This window comes from Eubalaena glacialis, chromosome 8 (genome assembly GCF_028564815.1).
Source record: "Eubalaena glacialis isolate mEubGla1 chromosome 8, mEubGla1.1.hap2.+ XY, whole genome shotgun sequence".
NCBI classification, from domain to species: domain Eukaryota; kingdom Metazoa; phylum Chordata; class Mammalia; order Artiodactyla; family Balaenidae; genus Eubalaena; species Eubalaena glacialis.
Genome location: NC_083723.1, coordinates 82,484,116 through 82,508,098, shown reverse-complemented (window position 1 = coordinate 82,508,098; position 23,983 = coordinate 82,484,116). Strand labels below are relative to the sequence as shown.

Here is a 23,983-nt window from a genome sequence, read left to right as displayed (position 1 = left end):
GATTTCCTGTCTCAGCCCCAGCCGGAACCCTGGAGTCACTCTTGCTTTGTCTCCTTCTCCTTCATGCTCCATAGCCGATTGGTCACCAAGTCCTGCTGGTTTGACCTCCGAATATTTGTGGAATCCACGCCGTACTCTCCATCCTTGCACTCCCACCTAGCTAAGGGCTGACCACCTTTCACTGGGACCATGGTTACAGCCTCCCCAGGGGTCTCCTCACTCAACCGCACAGAGCTGTGACCGTGAGCTCTTCCAAAGGAAGATGTGGCTGGGTCACACAGCCGCCACCCCCAGTGAGCGCCATCCAGTGGTCCTATCACCTCAGCTCCTTAACGTGGTTCCTAAGGCCTGGCCCTTGCTTCTCACTCTGGCATGTGGGGCATGGGTGAGGCCCTGGGATGAGAGCTCACCCAGGGAAAGGACGTGATGTGAGACGAGCATGGAACCCCACATTTTCCAGGCGGGCAGAGATGTAATCATGACAGGGGGGCAAAGGCAGAGAAGGGAGGCAGCAGTGTGGTGTGTCTAACGGCAGAGTACAGACTTTCAGAAAAGGGACCACATCCTGCTGAGCGGTCTATAATAAGGCCTTGGGAGGGCTTCTCTGCCATGTATGGGACAGCCAGCGCTTGTCCCCACCCTACAGGACTGCTAGGAGGACTAATGAGTTCATACATGTAAAGCTCGCAGAAGAACGGCGGGCTCACTCAATGCATGCTCGCCGTTGTTATTACCATTAATTTCATTATTTCAATTAGGTGTCCCTGGGGATCATTCTCCTAAGAAAGAGAGATGAAACACAGCCCTACCAGGTGAGAAGAAAGGCCAGTGGAGGGCCACTGACAGACACAGAGGAAGCCCAGGCAGGTGCTGGGCAGGCACTGGGCGTGGATGGGGGCCCGGGGCGGGCCTCGTGAGCTCACAGCCTCTCTGTTGGGGTCCATGACTGACTTTCCGGTCCTGTTTGGACCAGAAGGCGCCCAAAGCTTCCAGGTGCAGAAAACCCTATCTCTCAGAACTCAGACCTGGTTACTTTAGAATTCACACCCAGTCACATTAGCCTATAGTATCCTGCTCCCAGAATGCCTGAGTTTGGGAGACAGAAGCATCATAGAAAGCTCTGAGGACAACAAACCAAGAAGATGAGGATGCTGGGGCCACATGAAGGGAGATGGGTCCCAGGTCTGTCACTGATGGCTCCTGTCCACCCATCACAGCAGGACTCCAACCTGCACGTGGCTGGTTACGACAACATATCCTTGAAAGAGGCCTAACAGTACATCTTTGGCCGCCATGGCCCGTGTTGACCGTGGAATGGCCATGGAGCGTGGCCGTGTCTGTCCCATGCCCTGGGAGCCCCAGTCAACAGATGTTCCCTTAATGTGGAACATTAGGCCCTGGCACGGCCAGCTGCTTCTGCCAGCTGACGTTCCTAAGGCCTAGGACTCGTTATAGAGCGAGCGAACACAGTCACAAGGGCCGAGGGGCAGGGAGGGACACAGGGCTCAGGTGGGGATGGCACAATGGGGAGGGGCTCCCAGGTTGGAGGTCAGACGTGTGGAGGCAAGGCAGGGATCCATCCTCTTAACAACTATTCACTGAGCACCTACAGTGTGCCAGGGCCCATCAGGCCCAGGGCTACAGAGGTCGAAAAAACAAATTTGAGAAGTTTGCATTTGAGGGCGGGGGGGGGAAGGGCAGGGTGTCCCCTCCACACCTGCAGGGCAGCCACAGACTTGTTTTCTTTTTTAAGTTTATTTATTTATTTATTTTTGGCCGTACCGCGTGGCACGCATGGGGATCAAACCCGTGCCCTCTGCATTGGAAGCGCAGAGTCCCAACTACTGGACCACCAGGGAAGTCCCAGACCTTCTGCCAAGGGCTCACTGCATGATTCTGGTAAGTCTCCATCCCCCCTGTCCTGATTCAGTTTCCCTCTGTGCACAGCAAGGGCTGGGTATCTCTGAGGGGACTCCCAACTCTGAGTGATTAGAACTCAAATAGGGAAGAGATTGACTCAGGATATGCTGGGGCCCAGAAGGATGGCTGGGAGGCTGGGGCTGCCTTCCCTGGCCCCACTGCCAGGACAGACATCCTCAAAGGGGCATCTGCCAAGGTCCCTTCACCCTGCCCTGTGGCCTGCCACACTCTGGAAGCCCTCCTGGTTCCTAGCCTGAGTCCCCTCCATAGACTAAGGATCCTAGGGGCAATTCCTGTAGCACCAGGGCAGGTATGAAGCCTGAAACTAGAACCCATAACTCCAGGGCCCAATCCCAGTGTCTGGGTTTAGGAGACTATGATATTGTGATATAACAAGAATTATGCATTTGGCCTTCATCGCAGATTCCTGGCACAGAGCTCCTAAAACCCTGGTAACATCCTGAGTGATGGTGTCAGAGGAGCATCTTTTGTTACTCATAAGCCCCTTTCAGCCATATCTGAGTGTATGCTAATGAAATGACTCTTGGAGGATTGGGGCTGATCCCCAGAGGAACCAACTATGTGATTAGTGAATTGGAATTTTCAGCCCCACCTCTCAACCTTGGGGGAGGGGAGAGGGGTGGGAAATCGAGTTAATCACCAATGGCCAATGATTTAATCAATCATGCCTACATAATGGAACATCCCCTAAACAATGGGATCTGGAGAGCCTCTGTGTTGGTGAACACATCCATGTGCCAGGAAGGTGGCACACTCCAAACTCCACAGAGACAGAAGCTCCCGCACTTGGGATCCTTCTGGACCTCACCCTATGTACCTCTTCATCTGGCTGGTCATTTATATCCTTTATAACATCTTTTATAGTAAACTGGTAAATGTGTTCCCCTGAGTTCTGTGAGCCATTATAGCAAATTATGGAGCCTGAGGAGGAGGCCATGGGAACTCCTGATTTATAGCCAAGATAGACTGAAGTGTGGGTAACCTGGGGACCCACGACTTGCAATTGGCATCTGAAATGGGGGCGCAGTCTCCTGAAGCTGACCCTTAACCTGTTGGGTCTGTGCTAACTCCAGGTAGTTAGTGTCAGATTTGAATTAAATTGTAGGGACATCCAGTGGGTATCCGTAGAAAACTGGAGAATTGCTTGGTATGAAAAACCCACACATTTGGTGTCAGAAATGCTGTGAAACAGTTTTGCTTTACGGGACAATGTCCCTGACCCCATCAGGAGCTTTCAGCCATCCACACACCTCTCTGGCCTGCATCACTGGGGTCATAGGAGACGCAGGTCACCATCTCGGGGCTTCCCAGGATGCCCTGTGCACATTTCTCCTGTAGTTATCACCTCCTGGCCTGACCCACACAGGAAGAGAGGTGGGGTCTGTCTCCTCTCCTGTTCTTGATGGGGTCTGCTCTGGCCTCAGGAGCCCTGGAGCTGAATCCTCCCAGGAACATTTTCCAGGGAGATGAGGATGGGATTTGGGCTCCTGAGAGTGCCTTGGGTTTTTCTAACTAAGGACAGCAACTCATTTTCCTTCCACGCCCACAAAACACATCCAGTTTCTCTTTCCCCATCTGCTCCAGACTCCAGTCCCAACAAAGCTTAGTTCTGTTGAGGCTAGAAGATTTCAAGATGCCTTTTCTCCCCCGCCCCCCTTCTCCTTTTACCTTTTTTGTGTCTTCTCTTTCCCCTTCCCTTCCCTCTTCTTCACTCATTTATTCAAGAAATATTAAGTGCCTGTTACAAGTCAGACACTGAAGAGCAAAACTGGGGTGAATAAACCCCCCTGGTCTGTGCCCGCACAGGGCTCATACCCTGTGGTCATGGGAATGAGTTTGGATTTAATGCCAAATGCTGAGAAGACCTTGGATGGTGTATTACTTTCCTGTTGCTGCTATAACAAAGCAAACTTGGTGGCTTAAAATGACACAATTTCTTATCTTACAGTTCTGGAGGTCAGAAGTCTCACTGGGCCAAAGTCAAGTTGTCAGCATTCCTTCTGGAGGCTCTAGAGGAGAATCTGTTTCCTTGTCTTTTCCAGGTTCAGGAGGCCACCCACATCCCTTGACCTGCGGCCACTCTCTCCATCTTCCAAGCCAGTAGCATAGCATCCTCAAAGCTCTCTCCTCTTACCCTCCTGCTGCCTCCTGTCACCTATAAGGACGCTTGTGACTACACTGGATCCACCTGAATAATCCAGGCTACTTGCTCCATCTTAATTATACCTGCCAAGTCCCTTTTGTCATGTAAGGCAACACATTCACAGGCTTTGGGGATTAGGACATGGGCATCTTTGGTGAGGGCATTATTCTGCCTCCCACAGATGGGTTTGAAGACGCAGTCACGTGATCTGATTCAGCTGTGTGGGAAGGTAATATATTTCAAGAGCAGGAAAGCAAACATGGAGACATGTCTGTCAGGATATGGCAGCAGTCCAGAGGAGGGTGGTGGGGCTCGATTAGGAGCCATGGCAGCCAAGGTAGAAAGGAGTTCTGTGTAGGAGAGTCTGTAGGCAGGACTGACAGGACTTGGTGACACACTGGCTGGACCCAGCCGGTGAGTGTGCCAGGGAGCGTTGTGAGTGAGTGCTCACCCATGGGAAGTGGGGGGAAGTGATGAACAGGTCTCAAAAACATCCCTCACAGACTCCATACCCTTTCTCTCTCTCTCTCGCCTCTCTGCAGCATCCCTGGAGGCCGCATATCGAGGGTGGCAGTGTTGCGAGATGAAAGGAGCCTGGATCTCTGAAGGACCGGGCAGAGTCGAACTCCACCTCCCACCTCTTCTGACCACGCTGGCTGGTGACGTGTGCAAGCAAGAAATGTTATGGTGCTACGTCTCTGAGATGTTAAGGTTCATTTGTTACCGCAGCATGGTCTAGGCTACCATGACTGATGCATGGAACGGGAGAGAGGGGCCAAGGATGGCACCTGGGTTTGAGTGTCTAGATGGCTGGCTAGCTGAGCCACTCGCCACAGTGGGGAGGGCTGGATGAGAAGCAAGTGGTGGAGGGAATCGGCAAGCTGGAACTCAAGAGTGTTATCTGGGGTATGTTTAGTTTGAGATGATGCGAAGCGCCAAGTGAAGCTAGATTTCAAATAGGCAGTTAGACAAATTTCTGGCGTTCAGCGGGGAAGTTGGAACTAGAGGAAGAGAATGGGAAGTGGTCGGCACAGGGATGCTCTGTAGGGCCGTGGACCCGGATGATATGTCCAGTGAGAGGGCGTAGATTTGAGAAGAAAAAAAGAGAAGAGACTCGGGCCTGGCCCCAACAGAAGAGATGCCACCACTCAGAAGAGGAGCCGGCAAAGAAGACTCAGGAGGGGTGGCCAGAAATACAAGGAAAACCAGAAGACGCTGGTGACACAGCAGCAGGAAAGCCTGCTTCAAGGAGGAGGTGGTCAAGTGCATCAGACACGGCTGCGGGGTTGAGAAAGTTCCTGTCCTCTTCTTCCCCGTGCAGAGGAAATAAGAACCAGCCCTCTTCCCTGGGAGAACTCTCCACTCTGACACCCCAAGCCTTCCGATCTACCCCCCTTGTGCCCCAATTCTACACGAAGCCTGCCTGTGCCCTCCTGGCTCAGTCTGTCCCGCCGAAAGCCTCTATGGGACTTGATGGGAGGAATTCAGGCACCGGGGGATTCCCGCTCGGGGGGAGAATGCTGGGCACACTCTCCGGGGCTGCTCCCACTAAGATGCTGACACACAAAGCAGCCAAGGAGAGGCAGTGCCTTGTGACAGCAGGAGGGGAAAAGACCACTTGGGCAGGTTGAATGGAGAGAGAACGCAAGAGCCATTAGCCCCGACTGGAACAAAATAAGGAGCTAATCTCGGGTTGTCATGGTGATGATTCTGTCCAGTTCCACACAGTGTTCAAAACTCATGAGACCAGGGGCGCCAAGGGGACTCAAACAAAGGCGCAGTCCTCTCTTTGAGAAGCTGCCTGAGGATGCCTTGGTATTGTTAGAACAAGCCCCTCATTTCGGCATGCGATTCACAGGTAAAAAATGATTCAATTTACTGAAATTTACTTTACAGCCAATGTTTCTGATCCATAAAATGAGGACCAGCTGTGAATTCCGTGCTGAGGGAGTGGAGGAAGGACTAGAGATGCAGCCCTCCCCTCTGGAAGTCAGTGGTTCTCAAAGTGCGGACCCCAGAGCAGGAGCGCCACCGGAAGCTTGCCAGAGATACAGACACTCGGGCCCCATCAAATCCACTGAGTCAGAAACTGGGGCTGGGCCCAGTAATCTGGGTTTTAACAAGCCATCCAGGAGGTTCTGATACAGGCTTAAGCCTGAGAACTACGGACCAAAGAAAAACAGGTTTGGACAGAAACAGAACCCTTTGTCAGATTTGGGGAGTGAGTTCCACAGAGGGAGGGTTCCTACAGACCCCGCCCCCTCCCCACGCTGGGGGTCTGTTCGTTCTCAGAGCAGCTGGGAGGCACAGACAAGAAGCTGATCGTGCTCCGAGGATGGGGAGCCTGGGCCCAGCCTTGCAGTGGTTCCCCCGCCCTCCTCCAGGCCTCTCTTCTGGTGAGGGTGGAGCTGGGGGCTAGGATACACACTCTTTACCCTGGACAGGCCTCAGAGGCTGGGTCAGAATAGCGATGAGCAGGCTTTCTTGTCTCTCCTCCAAGCCACTTCCCTCCTGCCCCTGCCAAGGCCGCTTCAGGCCTCCCTCTTCCATCTTCTCCAGAGTATGGGGCGTGGGACCCCCAAGGAGGACCACACCTGACCAGCCCACTTAGATGCAGGGAAGGCCTCCAGACTGATGCAAGCCCGCAGTCCCACAAAGAGGACGTGCTGGCAGGACTCACCCTGGGCAGGCAGGCTGGCCGGGCTGAGCCGAGAGAACAAAGCGGCCAGCCCAGCAGGCAGTGCCTGTGCCCTGTGTGGGTCTGGGGACGCTCCAGAGAGGACGCACTGGTTCCCACGCACAGGAGTCCTTTCTGCTTCTCTCTGGGCACAAGAGCACTGCAGCACAGAGGGCCCTCCCTGGCTGGGACAGCAGACCTGGGTCCTGTCCCAGAGCTGGCTCTGGCCCTCGGTGTGACTTGGCCAGCGACACCCAACTCTGGCCTCAGCCTCTCCGTGCGTCACATGATACAGCCGGACTTGGTGCTGTCTCAAGTTCTGTTTAGCATTCAGGAGTTTGGAATGAGGGACAAAACCACTAAATATATCACCTCAACAACGGTCCCAATAAACATCTTCAAAACCCACCAGGGATGCTGTGGACAAAACCACCCAGTCAGAAAGCTTGCTTTCACCCTCCACTATCTTACCTATATTTTCTACCCCTTTCAGCTGCCTGCTGAGCTCCGGTGCCCCTCCCCAGCATACCTCTGTCCCTCGGCTTCCATTCTGAAGGCCCCTATATGCATTATGGTCCCACGTTCTCTTTGCGGTGGAGGTCCCAGGATCAGTGAGGGATATGGATTTGAGGGGATGCAGGTGCCCTCCTGGGAACCCCTCACCATCCCCCCAACCACACGTACATGCCACAGACACACCTCCCCTCTAATAGATCAGTGTCTTCATTCCAATGCACTCACTTTATGGGATTTAAAAGATCATGGGGACATACAAGTTATATATATATATATACATAAAAATATATATACAAGCATTGCTGTGAATACACACTCACAGTCACCGGAACAAGCTGACAGATTTTCTTTTTCAAGTGTGTTTCCGGGACATCGGCTGACCCCTGGCCAGCGTTCTGTGCATGGTGCATGTGCTTGGGACAGAACGGGCAGGGGAGGCGCAGAGAAGGGGTACAGCAGGAGGGCTGGCCTCTCTCATTTCACCCCAAGCACAGATATTAATACCATAATGCTGATTCTTGCTTATAGTCAGATTGGACTCTTGGCTCCCAGCCGGGTTTGCCTGGTCACTGGGGGCTGCTCTCTGGCCCAAGTTGACATAAGCACCCTGGTGGAGGCTATTCTCTGGCCAACCCAGTGGCTCTCAAACTTGGATACACTTTAGAATCCTCGGGAGGCTTTTAACACGTGCTCTCAACAAGTCCCCCTGTCCAAATGCCAATCACGCTGGTGTGGGGAGGGCCTGGCCATCAGCATCTTTAAGTTCTCCCAGAAGCTCTGCAGGCCCCGCCCCTGGCTTTGCCCTCACTCCGCCCGGGCTGGACACCTAAGATCCCAGCTCGTCATGTGAGCTGAATGAGTGCAGGAGAGCGTGAGGGGATAAGTGAGCCAATGAATGAGCAGGTGGATGGGTCACTGAAATTCTTCCACAGGCTTGGGGTCCTTTGACTAGGTTCAGGTTTGGGGGTGACCGGACTCACAGGGCCCCCGAGGCAGGGCTAGAAGAGGGAGGTCCAGGCGGGGTCCTGGGGAAAGCTGGAGGGATGGCAGCTCAGGGGAAGCCACCACTGCCATCCCCTCCGACCTCCGAATCCAGTGGCGGCAGACGTGCAACACACAGATACCTGCTCCCGGGCCCTCAGCCACACGTCCCTCTAGCCCATCCCCACCGACTCCAATTCAGGGTTCCAGACCTAGGGGCAGACTCACTCCCCTCCCCCACCCGCCTCTTGCTGCTGTGGTTCCCTCAGCCCAGAACGTTCTCCCCAGTCATCCATCCCTCACCTGCCATCAAGTGCCTCCTCCTCCCTAGGGCCTAACTCAGGGGTTCTTAGCCTAGTTTCTCGTCAGAATCGCCTGGGGAGCCTCTAAAAATCACGGTGACTACAGTGGAGTGAGGTTCTGGTTTAACTGGTTTGGACTGTGTCCTGGGTACATTTTCCTAAAAGCTCCCTGGTGACTCTGACGTACGGCCAGGTCTGAGGACCAAGGACCTGATGTAAACGCCACCTTCTCCATGAATCCTTCCCCACAGAGAATTCCTTTCACCGGTCCTCTCCTGAGCATGCCTGGGGGTGAGAGCCCCTCCCGGCAGCACTGGTCTGCCCCTCCTGGGGTGGTACCCATCCTTCCATCTGCCTCACTCATGCTCACACCTCCGCCTGGATGCCCCTGGGGGGAAGGCGGCGTGGTCTTGTCCTCCCCCTGCCTGGGGCTCCACAGGTGCAATTCACCTGCATGCCTGCTGGCCCAGCCCCACATCCCACCTCGACCCATCTCTACGGACGCTTCCTACTACTCGATCCCAAGTATATCTGAGACCTGTGAAGCAGGAACAACGGCCCCGGGTTGGGAGGGAGGGCACCTGGGTTCCAGGCCCACCTGAGCCTGATACTCCCCCTTCCCATGGTTCTAAAGAGTCACTGCCCTCCAGGCTCCACATTCCCATCCCCTACACAAGAGGCCTGGACAAGATATTCTTTGAGTCTCCTGCAATTGTGCACCCATCTAGGCCCCCTGCCTCGGTTTCCCTGGCTGGTGAGGCCTCAAATCCACTTTTGCCCTCAGTTAGAGCTGAGCAAGAGCTCACCTGGAGGGAAAGGCCAGCATGGCTGGGAGTGACTCCATTACCAGTTAATGCTTGCTGAGCTGACTGGCTAGGGAGTCCAGCCCAGCGGGACGATTACATTTAACTGGGCTGCAGACTAATCAAGCATTTAAACAGATGGTGCTCAGAAGAGCTCCCCGTAAATGGGGAGGATCGGGGGGAAAAGTGGACCCCTCTAGGGTGGGTGGAGAACCCCACCTCCAGTGACTGAGGCATGAGAGAATCTGGCGAGTCCTCCAGTGATGCCCCCTACCCCCAAATCCCCAACTTCCCGCACAGACCCTCTCCCTGGCCCTGCTGGAGTCAGGAAGCTGAGGGTGCCCTTGCTCTATGGGCCTCAGCGTCCCATCTGCACAGCAGGGGAGTTAGGAGGAAAGGGGTTATACAGGACCACTGGTTCTCAGCCGGGGCCATGCCACTCCCTTGGGACATCTAGAAAAGTGAGGCTTTTGGGACTGTCATTGAGATCAGGGGGTGTTAGGGGTATCTAATGGGAGAGCTAAGGCCACTAAATGTCCTGCAGTGCGTGGTACCATCCAGCACAAGGAAGCAGCATCCGGCCCGCCATGCTGGTAGCAGCCCCAGGAGAATAGCAGCACCAGACACGCACAAGACTGGGGTTCCTGCTGCCTTGTTCTCTGCCTTCTGATGGAGTGAGCCGAGGAGACGGGAATGATCCCACACCTCATGCTCTGGGGGGACCAGGTGCTCTCTAGCTCGGCCACCAGCAACAGCTGTGTCCCTTCCACCACCAGGCCCAGGCGGCCTGCTAACGAGCTCTCTGACAGCCACTGCTCAGCCCACACACCAGCTCTATCCCAGCTCCCATGGGAGTGAAGGCGGCCACGTCCAGTCACCCGGAATAGCCCCTTCCAGAGGGAGGCATCCAGGGCAGGCCATCCCCAAGGTCACTGCCTAGAGCAGATCCAGGGCTCCATCACCCCAAAGGGCTTTCTAAAGGACCCAGGGATCTGTACCCTCCACTACTTTCTATAAGTTGGCCAGAGGCTGGGACATGACTTCTAAGGCTGGCCTGATGTGCCAGGGGTGGTGGCCCTCCCCGCCACCCTCCTCACCTGGGGAGGAGTCATTCAAGCCCAGCAGCTCGTTGGCCCTCTGGATCTTCTCCAGGCACATGGCTTGCTCCTTCTTGAAGATGCAGTCAGAGTGCATGGCGGTAGCCTGCAGGAGGCACAGGGGATAGACGGTGAGAAGGAGCGGGGAGGTTCACCTACAAGCCCTGCTACCTAAGCCTCAGGGGCAGCTGGGAAAGGGGAGCGACAGAAGCAGGAAGACGATAGTGACAGAGAGATTTCAGAGCCAGCGGGGACCCTGCCTCCACTTCGTCACAGATGCCATGAGGACTCTTCCCCTTCACCAACTCAGTGTGGGACCTGGGCAGATCCCACCCGCTTCCTGGGTCTCAGTTTCCATGTCTTATAATAACATTAGCAAGCACATACAGAGCACTATACTAACCGAGTGCATTACTCTGTCATATGCACGCGTATATATATCAAGAGTACTACAAAGCAGGCACTGTTTTTACCATTTCCCATTCTACAGATGTGAAACTTAAGCACAGAGACGTTACGAAACTTGCTGAGGGTCACACAGTTTAGTAGACTGTACAGCCAGGATTCAAAACCCATGCAGTCCAGCTCGAGACCACAAGGCTACAAGTGCACTTTAGAGGAGCAAGCAGGGGGTGAGAGAGAGGAGGGGCTGAGAGAGCTCATCCTCGCTCTCCTCTGGGGGCCCGGGAGCTGCAGGTGAAGGACAGTGGTAGCATTCCGTGGGGCTTAGTAGCCACTCTCATCTACTCCTGCCCCATGTGACAAAGGAGGAAACTGAGGCTCAGAGAAGTTTAGAAACTCCTGCCCAAGGTCACACGGCTGGTTAGTGGCAGATACTGGATTTAAGTGTAGGACCAAGTAACTTCAAAGCCCACAGATGCTATCACGACAGCTGCAGCCTAATGTTGTCACTTCAACTCAAAACTCCAGGGCAGGGATGGTTCCATAAGGGGATGCTGGCGAGTGTGGAGGTAGGCACAAGGCATCCCGAGCTGCCGAGAGCAGTGCTCAGGGATCCAGTCTAGCTCTGACTGTTCACAGATGTGCACGGAAAGGGATGAGCTTGTCTGTGGTCACACAGTAAGGCAGGGCAGAGGCAGGACTGGCACCCAGGGCTCTGAAGACAGCTGCATCCATGCTGGTCAGAATTCCCAGGTTGAGGGGCAGGGGCCAATGCCTGGGAACCCTGCACCCCATCCCTCTTGCTCAGAGACACGAGCAGAGAGCAGCCTTCTGAGCTCTAACCTGCCAGAGACTAGTGAGGTGGGGACCAGGATCACAAGTGCCTTCTGCAGCCTTGACGAGGGCCCCTGCATACAGTTGAGCAGGTTGTGTACTGCACAACTCTAAAGGCTGCCGCATATGTTACTATCATAATAGATTTGTAAATTATGTAACAATTTCTGGCCAAATCGGTACAGGGTCTTGAGGAAGGGGCACCCTTTTTAGTTCACACAAAAGTGCCAGATGGTCCAGGGGGGTGCTGGCAGAGATACCAGCCATGTGAATTGAGCTTGGCTGATAGCACACAAAAGACACAGGTTATCTGGGGTGGGAGCTCAGGTGAGCCTGGGGCTCCAGCTGGTCATGGAGGGGAGGGTCCTGGGCCCTTACCATAGGCAGCAGCAGGAGGGCAGCCAGGGAGGCCTGTACGACGCTGGTCATGATGCTTCTCAGCCCAGAAGGAGGCTCAGGCCAGTGCTGCCCGCCTCTCACTCACAGCAGCTGCTGCTCAGCCCCAGGTATCTACAGGCTAGAAAGAAAGGAAAGGCATGAATCCTGCCGGTCCAGCGGCATAAGAGGGGCGGCGACAGCCCCCCACCCCTACCTGCAGCAAAGCCTACAAGGGTAACCCCCCTCCATGCCTTTGTGCTGTTCTTTATTCTTCTATCCCACAAGCATCTGCCGAGTGCCTACTCCCTACCAAACACTGGTGATACAGCAGGGAACACGCTGGGTCGGGCGCTGCCGGACTACAAGAATGGTCTGAATGGCTTTCTCCTCTGCAGCAGGTGACTGTGTCCCCAAATCTCCCTCCACAGGAAGAGAGTTTTAGCTGGCACATGCGTGCCCACCTGGAGAGGACATTTCCATGTCCCTCTTGCTCTCAGGTGCGGGCATATGATGAATTTCCCACCTATGGAATGTGGGTGACAGTGACACGTGCCACCTATGCACCACCTGTCCCTAAGGCATCACGTACTCACCTCTGCTGCTCTTTCCCCCTCCCTGATGCCGGACCCAGGTTGGACAGAGCAGCCAGGACAACACCGAGAGGTGGGGAGCGACACACCAAAAGGAGCCAGGATGACTGAGTGCACCCGCGGCGCTGAGCCACCCCGCCAGCCTGACAGCCTACCTAGCTTCAGGCTGCTACGTGCCCTTCTCTCTAACTCACTCACTCATACAGGGCCGCTTTGTTCCAGCAGCCAAGCCTGGTCCCCAACAAACATAGCCTCCTTTTACCCTGCCTCAGCCCACTTGGCCTCCAGGATAAAGCCTTCACCAATGCAACAGACAAAAAGAGTGACTACCGAGGAGGATGTGCCCGGACCTCAAGGACCTTCCCCCCAGAGCTCCTGTGGCTCTGAGGCCCGAGTCACTACTAAGGACCAGAAAGGGCACAGGCAGTCGAGTGAGGAGCCTGAGGGAGCCCCAGCACATGCCCAGAGGAAGAGTCCGGTCTGCTTCTAAAACTGATCGTTAACACAAATTCCCTGCAAGCCAGCAATTCTGCATCTGGGTATCTATCCTAGAGAGACATTTGTGCTTATACAGAAAGAAGCATATGCAAGGATATTCACTGCAACATCATTTAAAATAGCATCAACAGCAAAAAATGCGGCAGCCAACCATCCATCAAGCAGGCACTGTTAATAGGCCCCTGCATAGCCATACAATGAAATACTATACAGTAATTAAAATTTTTTGTTACTATTAAATTATTATTAAAAAGATTGAGTAGGTCCATGTCAGGGCCACCACTAACCCACAGGTGCCTGGTTTAAGAGGCCCATGGGGGCTGCATCCCAACCATGAGTCCTTACATACCCCCCATCAATGGGCAGAGCAGCCAGTACCTTGGGGCCCTTTGTGCCCCCAGTGGCTGCCTCCCACGCCTCTCTCCCTCTCTCCTTGCCTCAACAAGCTCCCCTTGGCCTCTCCAAGCTCAATCTGGTGACAAACGAGCACCCAAAAAGGAGAAAGAAAACCAGCTGCAGGAAGGTTCAAGGAAAAGGGGGTCCGTTTTATCTACCCACTGTTCTGCCTTTTTGGTGCCCACTTGGAAATACTGAGGGACGCTTTGGTATCCCCAAGAGATGCTCTGAGAAGCCCAGGGGGGCCATGGGGATGCTGGCCCAGCCTCTCCCCCAGGGGTCAGGAAGGACTGGGCAGGCTGGGGAAGCAGTGGCCTCAGCACCCCCGGGCACCCCAAGCACAGGCTTCAGCCTCTGTACCCACTCCCAGGACCTTCCATACACCTGGTGGCCACAGGCTGCCTCTGGCATGATGTGACACCAGTGGTCCGCAGGGGGGTTGGCCATCTCCACTATCGCTGGGGAGGCCAAGGCCCTGTCTGCAGAGACCTGGTGCTCCCTACCCACCCGGCTGGAAGAGAGGAAGGCCGGGCCCACAGCTTCTCAGCAGATGCTCCAGACGGAGGGCCTAGAGAAGCTACTAAGGCAGAAGGCCTCCGAGACCTGGATTGACTCTCCTGCACATAGGACAATGTCAAGCCAAGGCCTGGTGGGGTCTGGGGCCAGGGAGGCTTCCACCCAGGACAATCCTGGGTGCCCCCAGCACCTCCCTCGACCCTCCTGGCAGGGGCGAAAGCAGCCACAGCCTGTGGCCTGGGCCTGGGTTCTGGCCTCAGCACTTGGCCACAGTCAAGACCTTTGCTTCTGCGGGTCTCAGCCTTCTTAGCCGAGAGGAAGGGGACTCACCATCTCAGCTCCCTCCTTGGCCTGCCTCACAGCCAGCCGGGCCCAGACAAAGCCAGAGGAGGGAGATGGGTGCATGGTCTGTGTCTCCAGGTGGACACATGGCGCTCCTTCCTGGAGGCCGTCGCCCTTGTACTCCCAGCAACGTGCCACCAGAAACACATCTCTTGGGAGAGACCTCTGCCCTGGGACACAAAGCAAGCTTCCTGGAGGAAGAGGCCTGGTAAAAAGGAAGAGTGCTCAGGGCCCCCTGAGATGGCAACAGCACTACCCCCTTCCTTCAGGACTGGGTTCCCACAAGTGGAGACTCACGGCCTCCTCCCCCGAGCCCTGACCCGGGACGCAAGGTGAGCTCTGACCTCTTAACACAGTCCTCAACATGGGCTGCTCAGCACAACCACTGAGGACTGTTTAAAAATACCCCTGCCAGGGCTTCCCTGGTGGCACAGTGGTTGAGAATCTGCCTGCCAATGCAGGGGACACAGGTTCGAGCCCTGGTCTGGGAAGATCCCACATGCCGCGGAGCAACTAGGCCTGTGAGCCACAACTACTGAGCCTGCGCGTCTGGAGCCTGTGCTATGCAACAAGAGAGGCCGCGATAGTGAGAAGCCCGTGCACCGCGATGAAGAGGGGCCCCCGCTCGCCGCAACTAGAGAAAGCCCGCGCACAGAAACGAAGACCCAACACAGCCATAAATTAATTAATTAATTAATAAATAATAATTTAAAAAATACCCCTGCCCAACTAAGTCGGAATGCCTTGGGCTGGGGCCCGGGTATCAGTGTTGTTTAAGCTCTTCAGGTGATTCTCATGTATAGATAGGATTATAAAGCCTCCATTTTAACCTTAACTTATTAGAACCAAGAGGGCTGGCCTGGAAGAGCTAGTGGCTTGCCCAGCTGGGGGTGCTCTGGAGGGCAAGCGGGAGGCAGCAGGCAAGCAGAGAAGGAGTTTGTGTTTTGAGGACTGGCGCGCTCTCTCTCTTTCTCTCTCTCTCTCTCTCTCAGACACACACACACACACACACACACACACACACACACACACACACAGAACAGGTCTACAGAGAAGAGCATAAAGACACGTCAACTCCACAGAGAGAGACATTTATCCCCAGGGCACGCACCTGAAGGCATCAATACAAACACCCATGTGTGGAATACACAAAGGTGGAGATTCCTTCAGGGACTGAGAGACAGCTCCACACACCTTCACAGAAATGCAGAGGCACACTCAGAGCACAGCACAAAGGTGTGTGCAGATGCATCACACAGCGATTTAGATCTTCACATATGTTTATCAAATTATTGATGTATATAATCACACACACACTCATTCTGCAAAGGCATTGAGATATTCAGCGGCAGTTAGATTTATTTGGATTCAGATGTGGCTGCAAGTACACATACATATGAGCATGCGCGGGGACACACACACACACACACACACACACACACACACACACACACACACACGATGCCCAGACTTGCGGGATGCTTATCCCTGCAGTGGATTAAAAACAAGCTGGAGCAAGCAGAGGTCCCCGCCTAACCAGCCCCTCGCTCTCTGCTTTGTCACCAGGCTGCTCAGACAACGCGGTGAACCAGGAGAGCGGTGTGCCCCCAGCCCAGTGCCGCAGGGTGGAGGGGTTGGGGTACTCTCAACACGAGGCCTCCTCTGGCACTAGACCTGGGTTCCTGATTCCCACTTTTGCCCCCTCTTGTTCACCTTCCCCAACTACAGTCCACCCTCTGCCCGACAGGACACAGACACTCACTAGCCAAGAGGTAGAAAGAGGGAAGCTGGGAGCTCCCAGGCCTTGACCTTCCCACTCCCGACCTCAGCTGGAAACCTCAGGGACGACCTCCTGCAGCCTCTCCAGGATGGTGATCTCAGCCCCCACCTCTTCTCCCCTGACCCCCGCCCTGAGGCCACAGGGCACAGCTCCGGCGGGACAATGCTCAGAGCTTACGGTCTGAGGCTACCTGTCCCAAACCTCATGCTCCTCTGGACCACATGCCTGGCTCCTCTGTCCCAGGAAAGCACTTTGAGATGTGTCCCCTGGGTCAGCCACTCCCAGCCCTGTCCCCTGCGCCCTGTCCCAGCTGCCTCTCTCCTCTGGACTCCCCCAAGCTGCCAGTGACCCTCCTAAGGGCCAGGCCTGGCCACTGCAGCCTGGGGTTTGACTCTCCCCTCCCTGAGGATGGATGCTGGGCCCTTTCAGCCCAGCCACGCACGTGGCTCTGGATGACCTGGTCACTGATATTCCCAGGTGCTCTCTCTTGGGTCCAGGCTCTGCTGGGATAAACTGGCTTGTGCAACTAATCTGAGGACAATTAAACTACCTCCTGGCATTTAGTGTGGTGGACTCGTGAACCATTTTGCTAGGGTTTTAAGCTTAAAGACCTCAGGGAAGCCACTTAACTTTTCTGTGCCTCAATTCAATTATATGTGAAAATGGAATAACAGTAATACCTACTTCATAGATGTTACTGGGAGGCATCAACCAATTGATATAAGTAAACTATGGACAGCCTGGCTCCCAATAAGGGCTATACATGTGTTAACTATTATTATTATCTTACCACTTTGTGTTCAGGTTTTTCCACCTTCCTACTGCCACCTCCACCACCATAAGCCCTCTGTCATATTCAAAATAGGAACATCAGGCCTGCTGCACTTTTATTTGCTAATGGCTAACATTTATTAACCACTCGGTACATGCCAGGCACACTTCCAAACAATCAATATGCAATAACTCATTTCACCTGCCCCAAACCCAGGCAGTCGTTCCTAGCATTATCCTCATTCTATAGCTGAGGCGACTGAGGCACAGAAAGGCTAAGCAACTTCCCCAAGGACACACAGCAAGCATGCGGTAGAGCTGGGAAGTGAACCGAAGCAGCCTGGCTCCAAAGCTTGTGCACTCCATCCCTATGCTCCTGCCACTCTCTGTTATTGGTAAAAGGAAGACCAGCTCAGAATCCATTGGTACCCTATTAGTACCCTCTCACATCCCTGGGGACTGGCCAGGCCCTCTGCTACCCCTCTGCCCACACTTCTATATCTGAAGCACCCTCCTTAAGAAGAATGAATTATAGACACAGCATTTCAGACCTGAAATGGACTTTAAAGGTCACCTCCCCCACAGTACTGAGTTTCCTGTGGGGAAACTGAGGCCGGGGGTGTGGGGGAGACACTTCCCAAGGTCACACAGGAGAGAGTCCTGGAGCCCTGCCTGGCGGGAACGCACGTGTTCCCCTTACAGACTTGGGAGGACCTGCCCTCCTCAAGCCCCATAAGCCCAGCGACTGGCCTGGGGCGGGAACAGAAAGAGCAGCTGTGTCCTCCGGCGAGCCACTGCGCCAGGCACGCAGGAAGACGGCGTCATCAGTCAGCACACCGGAGCCGGCGGTGACTCACCGGGCTCTGACTTTCCTCGTGGACTGGGAGGGGACTCGGAGACCCTGCAGCCACCTCCCACACTGCCCCACTGCCTGCAGGACCCTTTCTGCAGCCCCCCCAGCTGAGGGTGGTCCAGCTCCTGGGCTGGGGCGCTCACCCCTCTCCAGCAGCTAGTCCAGGGCCCTCAGGGGAAGCTTTGATCTCTCTCCACTGCACCCTTCCAGACCAGCCCTGAGCAGCACAGGCTCCTTTGCCTCCTGGGAGCCCCCCACAGTGGGAGGGCAGCATCTCACTCCCCCTCTCCATGGGGCCACACAGCCCTGGGTCCCTCTTCTGCCCTCATGGAGCTGAGGCTTCTCCTATTGGACTCCTCTGGCCGCTCAGCATCCCTCTCCATCGTGGGGCAGTGCCAAGCCTGGACACCACACCAAAGATGACCCAGGGAAGGTGGATCATTCACCTCCCTTGCTCTACACACGCTCTCTTTATTAACAAAACCTGAGCAGCACCCATCTCCCACTTCCTCCTCGCCCTCCTAGTACAGAGGACCAGAGAGGGAAGCCTGAAAGATGAAACACTGCCCCTCCAACTCACCCCTCAAAGGGAGGGAACTTGACTTCTTTCTGGGAAACAAGAACCTCTCTCCTCCTCAATAAGGTCAGAGCTGATAAAGGTCAGTGTCCAATGCCGGAGTGAGGGGTGTTCTGGCAATCAACGGATTAATCATTAACGCTGACGTTCCTCTTTGATGTTCAAACGTTCCCCTTTCAAAGCCTGGTCCCCGGAGTCCTGTGCACAGCAGGTGACAGAAGCCAGGTCCCTGGAAGGCCTACGATGATTCCACCCAGGCCCTGCATTTTACACATAGGGAACCTGGGCTCAGGGTAGGGAAAGGCTGGGCACACATGCACACAGGTAGTAATATCCCATTTCACAGGTGAGGGTTTGAGGCCCAAAGAGACCCAGAGCCTTTCCCAAGGTCACGGTGCAAAGCCCTTCCACACTGGCTAGTTCAGGCACATCTCCTGTCCTGGAGGGGTCCTGGGAGTCCTCTGCCTGGGACTGCCCCCCGAGGCCTGAAAGAGGATGAGGGGAGAAGAATGGGAAGGAGGAAACAGAAGATACCAGAAAGGGGAAAGGAGGGACGGGAAGTGATGGAAGGCGGTGGGAGGTGTGTGGGGAGAGGGCAGGAGGGAGGGCACAGGAAGCAGGCTCTGGTTTGTGGATAGTTTACTGAGCACCTCCCAGGAGGAGGGTGAGGCTGGGGCAAGGTGGGATGGAGAGCACTGCCACCTGCGCTGACCCCTGCTAGCCAGCAGTCCCTCCAGAGTAGCTGTGAGTCCCTGGAAGGGCAGGCCAGCTCTGACTGGCAGGTGCCCTGGCACCTGGCACAGGTAGAGCATGCGGTGGGGACCCTCAAACCCTGAGGAGTGCCGGGTGGACGGGTTTAGGAAGGTTAATGCGGGGTGTCGAGGGACCCAGCAAGATACCAGGAGTTGGGGGTGGACGAGAGGGTGGAAGGCTGGTGCTAGTCTGCAGATGCCAGGGACACTGCAGCCTAGTTCCACGGGAGAGGGCTGGGGGCACTGAGGAGTGTTAAGCAGGGCACTGAAGTGCTAAGCTTCCCATTTAGGGAGTATTCCTCAGAAGGCTGGTGAGCTGAGTGGAAGGAGAAAAGCGCAGACAGAAAACCTATCCTGGATTCAGGGTAGAGGTGATGGGGGCCTGGGCAGGGAAGGGCAGCTGGAATGGAAAGTGGGGGACAGAATCCAGAGGCTTGGGCAAGTGGGAAAAGAAAGTCTCCCTGGCCCACCCCTCTGGGGAAATGGCAGGAAAGAAATGTCAGAAGGGGACAGACAGGAGGGATAGGAAGAAACCAAAGGCAGGACCCAATTCACCACACGACCTTAAATCAGAAACTGGGACATCAGAAGTGCCCTCAAAGGAACTGTATGTTTATTTTTTTGTCTTAGCCACCCTTCTCTGATGCCCATTTTTCACGAGGGAAAGGTGACAGCTAAGGCAATGCCTGGAGCTGGGATGAGAACATCCAGATATTCCACAAGGCCAATCCAACCTCCTACCACCACCTCCAGGAAGCCCACCCCGGCTGCACCCACCTCCACTGGCCTCACCCTCCTCTGAGAACTACCAGCCCTAGATGAGGAGCCCCTTACTCCTGCCTGGGCTGTTTCAGGTCTCATCCTTCTCTTCGTGAGTTTGAAGCCTGTCTGGGAACAAGGGGCATGTCCAGGTTTCCCTGAGGTTTTCCTACTGGTGGAGATGGGCATGCCAAAGAGGGTAAATGGGAATGGGGGCTCAGGACCTGTTTGGTGAGCTCAGCGACGCGATGTCCTTTCATTTTCAGGCATGAATGTTGTCTCAGGGTGTCCTTAGTGCAGGAGATTTATCACATGAACACAGCAGAGGCCTGTCTAAGGTAGGATGCTGAGGCCAGGCATTAAATAGATGGACACCCTGAGCTCCAGGCAGGGTGAAGGGAAGCATCCAAGGCGCCCCCTAGGGCAGCCTGGGCCCCCAGGACTAAGCCCCTCCCTTCTTCCACCTCTTAAACCACTTCTCTTTGCTAACCTACAGCCCAGGGGTTCACAAACCCTTCCAGCAGGTCAGATCCGGCCTGTCACCTATTTTTGTACAGTCAGTGAGCCAAAAATGTTTTTTAATTTTCAAATGGTCAGGAAAAAATTAAAAGGCTCATACTTCATGACACAGGAAAATTGTACGAAATTCAAATTTGTGTCCATAAATAAAGTTGATCAGAACATAGCCCTGCTCATTTGCATAAGTTTCATCTATGGCTGCTTTTACGTTATGACAGCAGGATGAAGCAGTTGCAACCTAGTGTATGGTCAGCAAAGCCTAAAATATTTACTATCTGGCCCTTTACAGAAAAAGCCTACCCACCCTCATTCCACCCTCACGCAACAACACACACACACTTTCTCCACTCGATGCAACGTGCATCTGGACGCTCATTAAGGAAGACTTTGCGATCTTCGTTGGGCAGATGTCTGAGTCCCCAGGTGTGTCGAGATCTGTGTGAGAGGGTGTGTCCCACTGTCCGTATGTATGTCGTGCTCTGCTGTTGTATGTTTGCCCCAGCTCTCTGGCAGGTGTCATGGGAAACCTTTATGCCACCCCGGCAGTGTGTCACTCCCTCTCTGTGTGTCACTGTGGAGGTGGCTGTCACCATGTGCCTCTGACGGCATCCAGGGCTCAGTACAAACACGCCGCAGCTGAAGAGTTTCCAGCCTGCATGTTGCCAGGCAGCTGGACCACTAGGCCCAGACCAGTCAGACCCTGGAATTGTAGATTCCTCCATTCAGAGGTGGCCGAGGCTTCCAGGGCCTCTAGTCCCACCTGTCTGGGGCATGGGACCTCTGCTCACATACCTCCCCAGACAGGAAACCCACTGTCACCCCAAGTGTCGGCTCCACACTGGGTAGCTCTTGGGGAAGCAAGGCCTTCCTGGCACTGAGCTGAGCTCGTGCTCTGTGCTTGGCACACCTTGGTTCTGCCCTCTGGCAGACAGCACAAGCTGTCCTCTGCTTAACAGTGCCAGCCCTGGGTCAATGAAATCTTCACCCCTAAGAGGCCAGAGACCTGGGACACCGAACCTGAGGCCACATCCCCAGGAAGAAAGCCACCTCATGGCCTTAGCTCTTGTCTTTCCTACCCTCTTAGGTGTAGATACTGATCTCTAAACACCCATTTTGTTTTGTTTTGTTTATTCAACACAAATTGAGGAAGTGTCCCAAAGTAGGAGCATGGCAAAGAGGGGTGGCCGCACGAAAAAGGATGTATTCCAAAGTGTTTCTCCAATCAACGCCCTGCCAGCCTAAACCTTACACAAAACAGGACCTTAATGAATCTTTTAGCCTGATTAGTTCTTAGAATGTAGGAAAGAGTCCTTCAAGAGGCTCCCCAGAGATAACCCCTCTCACTGCACATAGGGGCAAACAGAATCATACGGTCTTGTCCCAGACACAGAATCATGGATGAACTACCCACCACAGGGGAGGGAAGGCACCAGGTTCGCCTCCCTGGTCACCCCACACACACTTGTTGATGAATTGTTTGAAAGGTCTGGACAGGGCCTGCCCCAGTGTGTTCCATCTCTAATTCATATACTCAAATTTTGACTTGGGTCCAGACTGGCACCTCTGCTTGCCCTCCCCAAAGTCAGTGGAGAGCAGGAGCCCCAGATTCATCTGGGGACTGGGGGTTCTGCCAACCTGACCTGCACCCAGCACCAACTCAGACTGGGTCCCTGAGAAAATCTGAGTGCTGCTGCCCCCCAACCAAGGCCCATACATAGTTTTGTATCCCCTTCAGAAGCCCACAGCCTCTCAAAGCCTCTAGCCTGACCTTCACAATGCTTGTCTGCCTCTGCCCAAGAGGGTCCCAAGGCAGGGTGCCCTCCACAGACTGTGTAGCCCCCTCCCATCCCCCAGCCGCCCCCCAAACAGCGCTGCTCACTAGAAAAGCCAAATGCTGTGTATTTTCTTTTGGTGTGTGTGGGAAGGCGGGGGGAGCGGATAAAGGAGACATGCACCTGCACTAAAAGCATAGAAATCATCTGGAGAATTTAGCAGGGGTCCTCCATCCTTCCCCCAGCAGCTTTCAAAGGGGGTCTGAGCACGGGCCAGGGTGAGCTTCCACTCCCAGTTCCATGTGAAATACAATCAGCTCCTGGCTGGGCTCTCCCCTGAGCGTCTAGCTCCATCCATTGGCACCCTGGCCCCTTCGGACCACCCCCCACCCAACCTGCAAAGGTCCTGCCTGCCCAGGATGTGGGCCCTAGCCTCCCACAGCTGCAGCACGAGCCTGTGCCTTTAAGGCAGCGGGCAGGGGTCTCATCTCAGGCGAGCCCACTTCAGCCAGGGGAGGCCAACGCGTTTCTCCCACACGCCCCCGTGGGGCGTTTCCTCGCGGGACCGCAGAAGCCCAGGCATCCGGACCCCCACCTCTCTGCGCCGCGGGAAACCGAGAGACGACGCTTTTGAACAATCCCGAAGGTGTCACTACGGGGGGACATTCTCCGCCGGCCTATACCCCACCCTCTACACAGCACATCGCTTGCCCACCCCTCAAATCCCGTGAGGACTGCGGTACCCAGCCCCCTGGGGACCCTCCAGCTTCGCGTAGCCGCGTCCGTCTGCCCTGGGAGTAGGGAGACAGGTCCCTGTGGGTCCCTCTGGCCGCAGTGCCTTCCCTGCCCCTGGTCCTCCCTTCTGGCACGGAGAGGGGCGCGAGGTAGCTAGCTGACCCCACCCCCTGCGAGCTGCAAGGATCGGTCGCCCCGAGCATGATCCCAGATATTGGGAGGGCGTGGGGGGGGGGGCGGCGAGAGGGAGGGTATCAGACAGTCGCGCAGGATGGGAGCAGCGGCCGGAGACGGCTTCATTTAGGTTTCGGGAGGTTGGCCCCGCTCTGGCCCTGGCCCGCTCTCCGTCGGTGAAGGACGCTGCTTGCGGAGACAGCCGAGCTGGAGGAGGGGCTCCGTGGTCCCCAAGGGGCGAAGGTTCTGGAGTCGGGGGAGGGCGGACAGGGCTTAGAGGGGCAGGGGCGGCAGGGCGGCCCTTACCTGCTCACAGCGGGGCCTCGCCGCGGGGCCGCGGGCTGCGGGTCGGCCCGGGGCAGACTCCGCGCGGAGGGCGCGCAGCGGCGAGTCCGCGCCCCGAGCCGCCCGAGGACGGAGAGCGTGTGCGCTCAGCAGCGCGCGCCGAGCCCGGGTCTCCGCGTCCGTGTGTCCGCCGGCTGCCGGTATCCGTGGGTCCCTGCGCGGCAGAGTGAGCTTGTGCGCACGCGGGGACCGCGCTCGCCTGGAGCCGCCGCTGCCGCCGTCAGTCGCCGCCCGGGGCCTGAGCGCTGCGCCCCCCGCCTGCCCTCGCCCGCCCTGCGCCGCGCGCCCGCCCAGCTGGGTCTGCGCTGCGGAGAGGCGCCGCCTCCGCCGCGAAGGCAGGCCGGGGGCAGGAGGGAGGTGGCCGACCACCGCCTTCCCCCCGCGCACTTCTCAGGCTGGGGGTGGGGTACAGGCCAATGGGCGCCCGGGGGAGGGGTTAGGCCGGGGATTGGGGGGAGCGGGACCCCGCCCGCCGCACATGGGAGCAGGAGCTTCGGCGCGGAGACCTGGCGGGGAGGATGCGGAGGCAA

The 23,983-nt window shown here is 55.7% G+C and overlaps 1 protein-coding gene across 4 annotated transcripts in view; it reads right to left on the bottom strand.

The window, feature by feature from the left end:
- The window catches only part of ADCYAP1R1 (ADCYAP receptor type I), a 39,680-nt gene extending 27,540 nt beyond the window's left edge, over positions 1–12,140 (bottom strand). For 2 of the 4 annotated variants that reach the window (XM_061197888.1, XM_061197889.1), the window contains exons 1-2: positions 12,075–12,140; positions 10,461–10,566 (exon numbers count right to left, since the gene is read on the bottom strand). In XM_061197888.1, the coding sequence (XP_061053871.1) occupies positions 10,461–10,566; positions 12,075–12,125 (157 nt within the window). In that variant the 5' untranslated portion in view covers positions 12,126–12,140. The remainder of the gene's footprint in view (positions 1–10,460; positions 10,567–12,074) is intronic. The other 2 variants (XM_061197886.1, XM_061197887.1) reach the window with 1 other exon arrangement.
- Between the last annotated feature and the right edge of the window lie 11,843 nt (positions 12,141–23,983).